General features: G+C 47.1%; 1 protein-coding gene across 4 annotated transcripts in view; it reads left to right on the forward strand.

Annotated features, from left to right (window-relative positions):
- Window positions 1-14,005, forward strand: part of LOC144151967 (snRNA-activating protein complex subunit 4-like) — a 288,952-nt gene that overhangs the window by 113,431 nt on the left and 161,516 nt on the right. For all 4 annotated transcript variants that reach the window (XR_013319020.1, XM_077683153.1, XM_077683152.1 and 1 more), the window contains exon 8: window positions 6,198-6,270. Coding sequence is in view for 3 of the 4 variants with exons in the window: in XM_077683153.1 (XP_077539279.1) it covers window positions 6,198-6,270 (73 nt within the window). In the remaining variant the exon portion in view is untranslated. The remainder of the gene's footprint in view (window positions 1-6,197; window positions 6,271-14,005) is intronic.

Below are 14,005 nucleotides of genomic sequence, written 5' to 3' on the forward strand. Positions count from 1 at the left end.
ATCTTCAGCCTCCTCTTCCATCAGGCCTGCCACGATCGGCAGCAGCCATTCTTTGTCGTCTCTCGTTTGGGGTCGCATTCATAAATGCCTACTCCTATCTGATCGCAATGGCAGCAGGTGAGGCGTGCGAAGTCTATGACACACCAGGGACACGCCGTGCGAGTGTCCGCGAGTGACCCCGTTTTTTATCGGAAGGAATTCACTGCTCTTGCCTACTCTACGGAAGGTAGGCTCTCGGGGGTCGTTCTCCGAGGAGGGAATCCTAAGCCACCTACCTTATCCGTCATCTACCCACAACGCGACCTAAATACCCCTGTGCTTCCTAGAAACGACGGACTTGTACAGAAGAGACTGCCCCGTATGAACTCGCGGGACTCCTTTGTCTACAGTGTCCTAACGTTGGGCACACCCCTTTACGCTCTGTCCGTGCCTTTCCCTTCTTTTAGTTACGGAGCGCCTTAGGATCTCACAATGCCCGTCCACGTCCGTGCGCATAGCACTTACAACCGCACAAAATCACACAGGCACCGGCAGGATTCGAGCCTGTGTCTGGTAGACCACGCAGAGTTAGTGTCAGTCGTCTTGCCTACTGGGCTACGACCGTGAGTCAGTACCCGAAAGTCAAGCGGCTTAATCCCTCGTCTGTAACGGTGCGGAGTACAGTAGGACCTCCCAATGTCCGTCCGCGTCCATCCGTGCGCGCACCACCATCAAGAAAAAATCTGTCCGGAAACTACTTAAAAAGGTACAAAAACACTCCAAAACACTCGAAAACAGGCACAAACATAACCTAGCGAAAAAAAACCCCGCAAAAACACCGGTGTAGTCAGGTTGTGATGAAGTTGTAATACACAGTGACTGCATCGAACTACGCTGGACGGCGCTACGCGTAAACACGAGAAGGCGCCGCGGTGCACCGCGTATATAAGCGGGTTCCGCAAATCACACTCCTTCTTCCCGCCATGGACGGAAACTAACATAACAAGCGTCACGCTTCTGCTCAACGTCTACGAAGACAACAAGCTTCCCCGAATACGAATCTTCACTCAACTCTCGCGGCTCAAATCGAATGGTGGTCGGGACGCAAATCGGATGTCACTCCGGGCGCAACTTGGATATCATTTCGAGTACCCGTACTGCGCACCCTCGCCATCATCCACGGAGTGGAGATGCTGCAATTTTTTAAGACGATAGTTAAAGACGATAGTTAAAGAGCAAGTTTTTAAAGACGATAGTTAAAGAGCAGTTTTTAAAGACGATACATAAATCCAGAAATTTTGGTCTGTCTGTCTGTCTGTCCGTCCGTCTGTCTGTCTGTGACTCGATTCAGCCACCCGGCCAAAGTAAAATTGATATAGCGCAATAGTCTTATATACTCACAGTCAAATGCAAACGTCTAAGCCAGGTTTATATGTTCATACTTGTCAACTTTTTTGAACAAGAACAAGACATTACGCAAATATAAGACAGGAAATTAGTACACAAGGGATATTTACAGTGTTCCTTTATTAAAAAATTCATGGATGCTTGGTTTTTTGATAGCAAATTATAATCTACATGTACTGCAGGAAACCGCCGCCTCCTGGCGGCATATGAAAAATCACGCGGCAACAGCAACGAAAGGTTCCACTAGCTAGGTTCCACGCTCTGCTTGGAACGTACGTGGAGCACGGCAACGCGGTTCTATAAACCTTGTAGTCGGCCGCCTCCATTCACGCGCGTCTCCGCCGTACTGCAGCGGTGGCATCGAGGAACCCTGCCTGTAGCAGTTGAACGCGGTAAATTCAAATCGCTTTGCGCAAACTTTTAGTGAGTTTACCTTGGGATGAGCGCGACGGTACAGGAACAGCATGAGAGGTGAGCGGGAAAGCAAAGGGGACATCTCCTTGGCAAATGTCTGCAAAGACTTTCGTCTTTTGAGGACATTTGCAACAAAAGGAGCAGATACGCGGGCATTTTTTTGTTTTCTTTTTTTTCCCATTGTTCTCTTTTTCCATCTGTGGAATAGCATACTAGGCCATAGCCTGGTTAACATTCTTGCCTTCTTTCGTTTACCTTTTTTGCTTCCTTCATTTTATTTTTTCTAGCTTGTTTTCTGGTTTTTAAAAATTATGTTCGACCTAGAATTTTTTCTTTCCTTCGTTTTATTTTTTATAGCTTGTTTTTTTGGTGTTCAAAAATTCTGTTCTACCTCGAATTCAAAATAGAGTTCAATCTCCGTTTACTTTACGATAAATATTACGGGATTTTAAAGCGAAATCTGTATTTTTGTGGAAATGCTGGCCTTTACACGGTTTCTCGCCATTTTCGCCAGTTTTCTATTCATGTTTTGAACGTCTTCTTATGGACTTTTTTTTTATTTTTGTGTTTCGTGGGGAGATTTAGAAGATGCTTATTTTCGGTTTTGTCAGATAATTTTCGTGAAAACATTACATTTTATATATTTTGGGGGGTTTCTTAAATTTTTCTTGGACCAATTATCTCTCTTTACGCTATTATAAGGATTCCGGGTATCTTTTTTACCAAATCTGCATTTTTCGTGGAAATTCAAGGCGTTACACGGTTTTTGCTTTGCGCCATTGGAAGGTTTTTCGCATATGGAAGGTTTTTCGTGGACATTTTATTTTCATTGTTTGGTTTTGGGGAAGTTATAAGATGAATCTTTTTGATCTTGTGTGATCATTTTTTGCGAAAATGTTATTTCTTCTATTTTCCTTATTTTTTACTTTTTAAACATTCTGTTGCAAAAATTGTGTCTGTTTACGCTATTACAATGACTGCGGGTGTGTGTTTTTCCCGCCAAATCTGCGTTCTAGGGGAAAATCAGGGCGTTACGCGGTTTCCGCTATTTTTGTTGCTTTTAAAGCAAAGCTTTTTACCTCTACCCCCCAAGGGTTCTTTCGCGACCGTTGGTGTCACCAGAAAACTCCAGCAAACAAATAAAAAAATCTACTGGCACCGCCGGGAATCGAACCTGAAACTAGTAGACTACCAAAGCGAGAGCCCGTTGTCTTACCGATTTAGCCACGAGCCCACGCGAAGACAGGGAAGACAGGTGGTGTACTCACCAAGCACATCTACGGGTTTACCCTTTGCGTTATCGCTGAATGCCACGTGAAAGCGTCACGCGACCCCTCACGCTTGTCTAGCGGCCCTGTGCGCACCTTGCTCATGTGCTAAGAGTTACAAAAATTAAAGGAAGCTCACACCAATGCATGGCGTCTCACTTCTAGTACGCCAATGTGCTAAAGCCTGTGGCCACGTAAAAAATCACAGCTCCTTGTCCGCCCTCACGCCAAATCAAGGAATACATTCAAATACTCCTTGAAGGCCAGGCCATCACTCCAAGCCCCAGCATCAAGATCGTGGGCCTATATCTCGATGCTAACACCAAGAGTGACGTCTCCTTGCAGCGCCTCAAAAACAGCATTAATCAAATCATACACATGATCAGGCCAGTTGCCACCAAGAAGCGAGGCCTAAAGGAATCCGGTACCTTTCGATTAATTGAAGGTTTTGTCCTCTGGAGAGTCACTTACGTCAACCCCACGTCTTCTTCTCGACAAGGAAAACATAGAGATGCTTTATATAATGATTAGAAAAGCGGTAGAGCAGGCCATTGGTCTTCTCGTGAGTGCGTCCACACAGAGGCTGCTTAGCACGGGGCTCCACAACACGGTGGAAGAGCTGATAGAAGGCCATCTTTCTAACCAGAAGGTCCGACTCAGAACTGCGGTGGGTAACCGCATGCTTCATCAGATTGGCTGGGCAGCCCAGAATGTCACTCCGTTTGACATACTCCCAGACTCTTGGTGACTAAAACTAAAGATGCTCCCTTTGCTTCGAAATATGAACCCCTCACATGACGAGGGTCACCAAAAAGCACGGGCTCAAGCACTGAACACCAAACTCGGTGGGGACCATGCAGTTATCTACACAGATGCCTCCAAATATCGAGGGCAGCAATACGCCATCATCGTGGCTACCTCCAGAACCAACCTTCTTGCGTGTACGTCGCTTAGGACCCAAGAAATGACGGCAACAGTAGAGGCAGCCATCATCTTGGCTCTCACTCAACCAGGGGTTCGGAGGGTAGTCACCGATTTCCAGCAAGCCTACTCGAATTACCAGTCGGGTTGGGTGTCCTGACCTGCACTGCGCGTGCTCAAAAACGTCTCCCAAAACGGTTCCGTTCAGCTCATCTGGACACCCCCTTACGCTTCAATGGACGGCAACAAATACGTCCACCCAACAAGCCTGTATTTTTACCTCCCGTGCTATGGAGCTGCACGAGAACAGTCACCCGCTTGCCACGTTCAGGGAAATAACCCAGCATTATCGCCTTCTGAGACAGACCGTACCTTCGCCTTACCCTGACCTTTAAGGAGAGCAACAAACTATCCTACGGCTCATACAATCCGGGCTCCTTCCCACAGCGTACGCGTCTTCACTTAATGCATCCGAATCGCTATGACGCGGAATGTAAATTTTGCTCAGAAGTAGGAACACTTCGCCCCGTAATAGGGGTGTGCGACTTTAGCCCTGAGCACCCTCCTGTCCTTCCGTCAAGTACCCAACAAGAGCAATGGGAGATGCTGCTGTGCCTATCCTCTCTACCTACCCAGCTTCAGCGGGTGGACGAAACACATGCCGCGCGGACGGCATATGGGCCCCATAGAAGAAGGAATCACTCGCCAGGGCTGCACTCTGGGCCATTCAGAAATCTGAACAGAAGTATTTCTTCCTCCTCATCCTCCTTCTCTGCCGCAAATCTCGTCGCCTCCGTCCGCGGCGCAGAGACGGAGAAGTCAGATCGTCTGACACCGGGTTGGAGCTTACTTTAATCTTATAAAAAAAGTTTCCACCGTTGTGCAACTCACTGTTGTTCCACAATGCAACTCAACCAAACACTGTTAATGCATCATGCATTGATTTAACCTTACCAAGAATATCTCTTTGAAGTAATAAAAGGTGTGGTTAAGTGCATTTCACTTCTCTCTGGTTTTACTATTTGTAGAGCGATGTGAGGGAATTAAAGTGACATCGCATGGGTAATCGTTATGGGTGCCATTTACAGCTTTGCTTTCCAACCACATTCACGGGGTGGATTGGCGCGATTTTTTTATTCGTACTTTAAATGTTATATCGGGACTTTGTTTGTTCTAGGGTTTTCTGGGAATATTATGCATATTTTTGATGTTGTCAGATAATATTTTTCCAATATTAGTTTTTTCTGTTTTTCTTTTTTTTTTGTTTTCAAAATACTGGTCGCCAATTATCTGCGTCGGCCAATTATCTACAACTGTTACAAGTGTTACTTCAGCTAAATTCGCATTTTTATGGAAATGCAAAGTGTTACGCGGTCCTGGCTGTGGGTGTACTCGGCAAAGATAGCTACGCATTGAATCGGCCGCCGCGACCGGGCTGGAACACGCGACTTTGGGCGCAGCAGCACAGAAAATTTACCGCTGAGCCAGCGCGGCCGGTATTTTAATTTACTTTTATGAAATGTAATAAACATTACGTGATAGAAAAAAGTTGCGGTATTCCACGGGTTCATTTGGCATACAAAAAAAGCTTTCATTGGTGATTCTTTGTGGCGTTCTTTTGATGGCATAATACCAGGCGAGAATGATTACCACCGGCTTGTGACTACAATACACGCTGTTCTATTTTAATGCTGTCGCAACAATACCATTCTATAGACAAGCTTTAGCATGGACCATCGAGAAAATTACACAGCCTTGAAGTTGCGAGTGCTCAAGTGCTCAAATGCTCAAGTGCTCCAACAGGTATATCATTGAAGGCCTCGATGACTACAAAACCAGCTTATGGAAAATGTGTGACGCTTGTTTAAGGCTACCTGAAAAAAGGTTTTACAGATTAACTACTTCTTTTTCTAAGCATGCATGTAAACGTGGCAATACGGAACGGATTTTCTTCCAGGTTATTTTATTGTTGTTGTCATGGTATTGAAGGGCATTTCATTGTTGCGTGAATGCTTGTCTCGTCCGTCCAGTGTGTTATTTTTTCGACACAGCGCTTAACGTAAAGAATGACTGGTAACTTGACTGTCCTGTCTCTCCCATACGGAATGCCCTTTGTTGTAACTGAAGAAGCCTTCTGTCACTCCCCCTTTCACGCAAGAGTCGGGAACGCTCTGTGCCACTGGTGATGACAAGAACGCCTTTGCGCAGGACAATGAAAACTGACAAGCTGCTTGACATGGCCAACGGAAGAATCGACTGGCTTAAAATCTCCGCCGTCGACGTAAGTGTTGTTGCTGGGTGTACAGTTGTATCGCTTTTGTCTAATCAACCTCGCGTGTTATCGTTTTATGTTTGTGCAAAAGGCAGCTGGAAGAGGCCGAAAAATTTTCGGGATTATATATTGTACAGGCTAATATTTGTTCTCAGTGTCCTGTATCGTAAAAAACAAATTTTAACGCGATAGCGTTATTAGGTTCATTTCTCGATTTTGCCGTGCCCGCTAGCCGTCCGCTATCAGCCGTGCTCCTCAGGTGTCCACGGAAATACGTCACCACTGCCAAGCGGAAACTACGACTGAGGCAGCCAGACGCAAAGGCTAACTGGCGGGTGGGAAGGAGGGCAACGATGCTACGGTGGATGCTATGGCAGAGAAATGATACGTGGTTCACGATGCGTCGCGTCTGCGCAGTAAGTTCGTTAAGTGCGTTCTCCCCCCGTTGGTGCATGCGCCGATGAGCCACTGTTGACGTGACACCGTTTCTGGAATCATTCAGCGACTTTCCGTAAAAGCTGACTGTTTGGTATTAGCCGTGCTCTTGTAGCGACCACGGGAAACGGTGTCACCGTCAAACGGGAAGTACGTCTGCGCACCCAAAAGAGCTCGTGCCTGAAGCTGTAATGGGGCGTAGTTGCCTAAAACCGAATGTTGAAATGCGGGCAGGCAGGCTCGCCGACAACGACACTGCTGCGCAAAAGACAGCAAGGATACGAGGTTTCGTCAATTGCCGCTTCTCCGCAGTGAAGCTCCTTCTCCAACATAAAGCCGTTGTTCCTAGTTTCGTTAGGTTATACTTCAGCGCTCGGACGGCATGAATGGCGAATGCCGCAGCTTCGTTGGAAGCTCCCCCTTGACGACGGGGCAACGCTATCGCGTCTAACATCTTAACATCTAAACGTACATGTCCGCTGCAACTTTTTTTGTGTACGTATACTGGTACCAACGCCGCATGCATAAACATTGCCTAATACGGCCCGCGCTTTTCAGTGGGAAGGACGGGGAAGCTTAGTTCAGACACTCATCCGCTATGTGGCGCGCCGGCGGACATCCCGCCTTACGTCGCCGCTCAAAAGCCGCGAACGCTGCACCCACTTCTGAGACGCGTGTCTGTCAGCTTGTCCGTTGGGTTTCAGGAGTCCTTTCGCTCACAACTTAGCCGCGATGGGGCGCTAGTTCTGGGGCGCACTGGGGATCTCGTTCAACGTGGCGCTCGCTTCATACTTGCTGTATTTTTCAAAAGATGATTACGGAGGCGGAACTGAAACAGTGTAAGAAATACTGATTGTTGGGTAAATAAATAGCCAACCGTTATCTTACTGATATTTTTCTCTCCGGAGGATTTAGGTAAGAAAAAATTGCGTGCACATGTTTTGTTCAGGCGCTCACTTCTACCTTTAGTTTCCAAAATATCACGCGCTTGTAAATTCAGAAGATTATAGAAAACAAAAGGATAAGCAGCTCAGGTTCCTGCCCCGCTGTCCGGGCGCTTCTACAGCACAGTCCTCAATTTTAAAAGTGCGTACCGATGCGGAGTGCGAACAGCGGGGACAAAACAAGACCGGAATGAGGAGAGGGCGGAGGGGGGATGCCCCTCTCAGAACATTTCGGGGCCCGTGATCCAAGTAGATAAGCGCGCAAAGCCGGCATCAGCCAGCGGCAGCACAAGTGATTTTTCTCCGTGGCAAAGGCGGTTTTATCAGCGACGAACCAAGACCGAGAGGCATGAAGAAAAACAAAAAGGCATGGCTTCACAAATGTGACGTCAGGGCCTCTCCTAACCTTTTCTTTCCTCCATGCAAAAAGGCGTAGGAGCGCCGCCTTGGAACGCTAAACAAACTTTCAACTAGTTTGCATAGTTTCTGAGAAGCGGCGCTGGCCGGCGGACATGAAAGCACGCAGGAAGGCTACGGAGCGCGGGAAAGCGTAGGAGAGAGCGACATGAGAGTGGCTGTTTGGCCATTTTTCGCTCATGCGTTAGGCAATTATTATACACGCGCCGTTGCTGGTACCCATACAGATAATCCCAAACGTGGTATTCCAGAACGAAATTCATTGATTGAATGTGTGGTTTAACGCTCCGACGCAACTCAGGCGATGAGGTGCGCCGTGGTGGAGGGCTCCGTATTAATTTTGGCCACCAGGGGATATTTAAATCTCGTACACAGGGGTGTTTTTGCTTTTCGCCGTGATCAGAAAAGCGGCCACTGCGGCCGGGAATCGAATCTGCGTCCTTGTGCTCAGCGAGCCACCACGGCGGGCAGAACTCAATAAATAAATAAATAAATAAATAAATAAATAAATAAGTAAATAAATAAATAAATAAATAAATAAATTTTTATTGAAGTGTCAAAGAAGAGCCGGAGCCTTCGTGCTGCCGCAATGAGCGGGCTGAAATACATTAGTAGCTCGCAATAAACAGTCAGTACGAAAGTCGAGTTAGTAAAAAACAATAAAAACTACAAAAACTGCAAGAAGATTAAATAATAAAGTACTGTCATCAAACCTACATAAGATAATTAACAGAGACTGTAATGTATTGTATATTGCAAAAAGACATCTTGCAATAACATAGCAATAACGCAAAGTAGGTAGGAAGAAGAATCAATCTTGTTACAAGTACGAAGTAACAAGAAGCTCCATTTACACGTGAATGCATGAAACAAATACAGGAATTTATTTATAACTAATAGTGACAAAAAATAAAAAAATCTAAAAAAACTGTTTCTGCGGCCTGCCCGGGTACTTGAAAAATGTGCAATGTAAGGCGACTAGCGTACAAGAATGAGTCATAAGTACATTCAACAACTGTAGCCGCCGGATCAACATCATGTGGGGGTTAATAAGAACAAGCTTTGTAAAATAAGTGCACACGTGAGGACTATAAGTGGAGAAAAAGGGCACTGCCAAAATGAAATTGTGCCACAGCTAACGCTCCTGCATCAGCCAATCGTTGACGCATTCCGGGCGGTGGCGTCATGACTAAAGAAATCAAAAGCGTTGCTCTCAGCCTTGCCCACGTGTTCTTGTCTGTTGGTGGTCCCACAAGATGTGTTCTGCAGGGCGCTTGTTGGTAATCGGTGACGTCGAACTTCGCCCCCGGCCACCAAAACGTGCTCCGTCCCGCTTAGCGAAGAACACTGACGTTCGATGGACTCGCTATAAATCTGGCTATCATGGCTAACCGAAACGTTGCTTCATCGAGCTCTTCCGTCGATCAATCGACAACTGTCTGTATGTTTTGCGAGATTCTTAAAGGTCAAAAGCAGACGGCTCTAGTTATTGCCGACATCGAGAATTTCCAGGAATCGGTGAACTCTCGTTTTGATGCACTCAACCACTCTTGACAACTATCGAATCCTACTCTTCACACAGTGGCACTGAAACCTGTGGTACTCGGTTAATCCAGGAATAGAAAGCCTAAGATGCGTGGTAAACGCACTCATGTTAAAAAACTATGAATTGGAAAGAGAGAGAGAGATAAAATTTATGTCCCCTTTTGGCTAAGGCCTCCTCATTCCAGGGCACCACTGGATTTCCTCATTGGTGGGTCTTCCAGGGGTCTTGCCGGGAAGGCAGGGTACCTATGCCCATAACGATAGCTGCTAGGAATAAGCTGCTGAATAACCTGGGCGATTGTTCCATAGCCGCCCTCACACGGTGCATGAACCAGTGCTGGGAACGAGGGCAAATCCCGCCGGCCTGGAAAACAGCAAAGATGTCCATGATAACGAAACTGGGCACGTAACTCAAGTTTGAGAACTTGCGTCCTATTTCCCTTACGTCTTGCCTGGGTAAGGTTCTGGAACTCATGGCGCTGAATAGGATGTACAAGCACATGGAAACAAACCAGTTGTTTCCTCACACGATGGTGGGTTTGTTTCCTGCCCATTCTTTGCACGCAAGACGTTATGCTGCAACTAAAACACCAGATTTTAGACAACAAGCAAGGTACGAACCTTGACACGAGAGTTATACTTGGACTGCACTCCACCAAGGCTTTTGACAACGCCGGACACGATGCCATTCTATACAATCAGGCCGAGCTGAGAGTCCGGCGCCGTGCCGATACATACAACAAAGACTTTTTCTCTTATCGCACGGCACGTCTCACACTTCAAGGATTGGAATCGGAGCTCATTCATATAGGTAGTCAGGGCAAACCACAGGGATCTTAACTGTCGCCCTCCATCTCCAACGTCGCCATGATCAAGCTGCCTCCACTCCTAGAGGCTATCCCTCGAATCCAACATAGCCTCTACGCAGATGATATTACAATCTGGTCGACTGGAGGCACTGGCAGGAACCTGGAAGAAAGGCTGCCCCAAGCTGCCGGTGCAGTCCTCGCCTACATCACCCCGAGCGGTCTCTCTGCTCCCCTCGAAAATAAGAGATCCTTTTCTACCAGCCTACAAAACAGGGAAGAAGAAAGAGAGACGTCCCGGACATTCAAGTCTATATACAGGGCAACCTGATACCACGCGTCGAGTGCATTCGGGTCCTTGGCCTCCGTGTTCAAGCAAATGAAGCCAAAACAGCTTCTATATCGACATTGAGGTCTAGTACATAGCAGGTCAGCCGACGTATCGCCCACAGAGCAAACAAACACCACTGCCTCAAGCTGGCACATTTTTTGAGCCTCGTTCGTGCTATGTGGCTCCCTTTCTAAACTTCACAAGGACAGAAATAGGAGGAAGAGGAGGAGGTATCCTTTATTGTGGCAGAAAGACTCTACGTCAGGTGGGGGAAGTGGGAGTAGAAGGTGGGGTGTTTGTAGCTTGGGACATCTTAAATGCGGACAGTTCGACACAAAACAGATGGGACCCTTGAGAAAGCCGGAGTGGCCGCGTGGGGTGAGGAGAGCAGGCTCACGACTTTAAACTGCTCGCGATAGACCGCTTTTTAGAGAAAAGTGTGCAAATAAAGCCAGAATGGAGGGTTATAGTGCACGAGGGTCGATGTATAAAGAGGATGTATTTGGAGGAGGCTTGATGGTTCTGTAGCGCCCGAACTTCGGACAGTGCCACATTAGGTGTTGCAGATTGGCGGGCGGCGCAGAAGGGACTTCGACGCGGCACAGGCGTGGTGTGTCATTTACGGAAGGTCTCTGGGGTAAGGTTAGCATTGGCAAGATATTTGTTTATGAAAATTTCGGCTGATCTTAGGAGCGAGGGCAGAGCGGATAAAAAGCCGGTTGGAGTGAGGGCCTTGAGGCGGTCTTTTTTTTCTTTTTGTAACGTAGAAGCTGTATCGCTGGTGGGGTGGGGCTAAGTCGGGTAGCAGCGGAGGACTAGAGGTTATACACTCCCGTGCAGCCGAGTGGGCTGCCTGGTTCCCAGGAGATGACTCCTCGTGTCCAGTCGATGCGAACATCGATGCCGCTAGATTTCAGGATGGAGATCTGACATAAATAGAAAAAGTTGAGTGCATCATCCGGAAAGCCTACAAGCAAGGCGTAGGAATATTGGTCACGCCATCCACGGAGCGCTTTCAAGCAATGGGGCTGCACAATACTCTAAAAGATCTAGTAGATGGAGAAAGAATGGGTAAGCTACACAGGCTGTCGTGCAGTTACACTGGCCGCGCAATTCTAAGGTCCCTGCGCATTGCCTTCGCCTCTGAAAATGGCAGCATATGCTCTCTGGATGGCAGCACTCCATCATATATCCATTGATTGATTATGGTACTTAACGTGCGGATGACCACGACGACGACGACGACGATGATGATAATTAAAGGCCTCCCCTTTGAATCGGGGAGACGGCATGCGCCATCTAGCCTATCTCAGTGATTTAAATTTAGTTAACCCTCGACTCGTATTTCTTTTTAATTCTGTCCTGCCGCTACCCCTGGCTGGGGTGACGGGTTATTGACTCCTTCCCTGCTTTTTTTCCACCAATACTCTAGCCGCTGCTTAGTAATACCTACTGCTGACCAGTTAATGCTTACATCAACTGCGAATTCCAGTGCCTCAGGAAGTAGGATTTCACCCCCACCCCCCTCCAATTCTAGCCGGCTGAATCTTTTGGCATTCTATTACTACGTGGTCTATTGTTTCTTTATCCCTGCCACATCCCACACATGTCTCATCTTGGGATGAATGTTTCCTCGTGTAAGTTTGAGTTCTCAAGCAGCCAGCCCGCGCCTAAAAGAGCAACGCACTACCTTTATTATTGCCATAAAAGCTATCTTTCCGGATATCTTGTTTGCTTGCTTCAAAGATTCCCAGTGATCCCTTCTTTTCCATCCTCTCCGACTACATGAGCGTCTCTGTTTCCTTCACTTGCTTTTTTAACTGCCCCCCCCCCCATTGTTTATTTGCCGTGGTCAAGTTATATTTAGCCGCCAGCTTTCGCGTCCCCTTCCGCCATTGGGTGTCCACACTTTTAAGGTACAGGTACGTGTGCACTCTGGCTGCCCAGTTCTTCTCATCTGAATGTCTAAGCCGCTCCTCAAAACGGATTTTACTTCGCGCTTCCCTCGCCTCAAATGCAGCCCAACCCATATCACCTTGTACCGCCGCATTTGTAGTCTTACTGTGAGCTCCCAGTGCTAATCTGCCTACCCCCTTTTGGTTAACCTGCAGTCCCGACAGGATATCGGACTTTAAGCATAATACGGCATTAGAGAACGTCAGCGTCGGCACCATTACCACTTTCCAGATGCCTCACACTACCTCGTACTTGTTATATCCCCAAAGTGTTCTATGTTTCATTACTGCTGTGTTTCGCCTCCCTTTCAGTTTGAGGTGTTCTTCATGGGCATTCAGGTAGCCTTTTTCTTCATTAAGCCAGATCACCAAGTATTTGTACTTATTTACTAATGGTATGGCTTCCTGTTGAATCCTTACTGGCGCTGTATGAGCTTCCTCGTTAAACACCATGACACCAGATTTCCGTGGATTAAAATATAGGCCTAGGTACGTTGCCTCATCACAGAAAAAAGTCGGCCATTTTCGTAGGTCTTCCGCATTATCCGCCAGCAACACTATATCGTCCGCGTACATCAATCCCGGGATCCGTTGCTCCACCAACTCTCCATTGCTCCGGTACGACAAATCAAAGCCTAATCCACTCTCCTGCAATCGTCTTTCCATTCCTCTAATGTAAAGTGTGATTAGCAATGGCGAAAGAGGGCACCCCTTTTTTGAACCTCTTCAAATGTACACGGGCTCTGTGCCCGTACGCCATTCCCATGTAATATGCACCTTGTTATCCTCATATATTGTCCTGAGCAGCCTACAAATTATGACCCAATCCCCTCCTTGTATACGCCACAACAATCCCCTATCTACGTTGTCATGGGCTGTTTTTATGTCCAGAAACATTAGCCATGTTGGTCTGCCATGTGCTGCTGAAATTTCGATGGTATGGGTTAATACGAAAATATTGTCTTCTAAGCGCCGACCAGGCCGAAATCCATTCTGCAGTTCGCTTAAAATACCGTTACTTTTCACCCACTTCAACAACTCGGACTTGATGTCTTGTGGAGCTAATCTATAAAGCACTGACGTGACTGTACTCGGCGTGTGTGAGCTCGCCTTGTCCTTCTCTCCCTTGCCTTTATTCTCATTCTGCTTTCGCGCCATTGAGTGGGAATCCGCTCTTATTTTATAGCGGGCTCGATGGCTGTATACAAGTGCGCCTTTCCCGCTGGTTTCGAATGGTTGATAATCTCTATAGGGATTCCATCTGGTCCTGTTGCCGTTTGGAAACATTGTGTTCTGCCTTTTTCCTGTCCA

The sequence above is a fragment of the Haemaphysalis longicornis genome, unplaced genomic scaffold, assembly GCF_048455015.1.
Source record: "Haemaphysalis longicornis isolate Haplotype H1 unplaced genomic scaffold, Haemaphysalis longicornis Haplotype H1 scaffold_9, whole genome shotgun sequence".
In the NCBI taxonomy this organism is placed as follows: Eukaryota; Metazoa; Arthropoda; class Arachnida; order Ixodida; family Ixodidae; genus Haemaphysalis; species Haemaphysalis longicornis.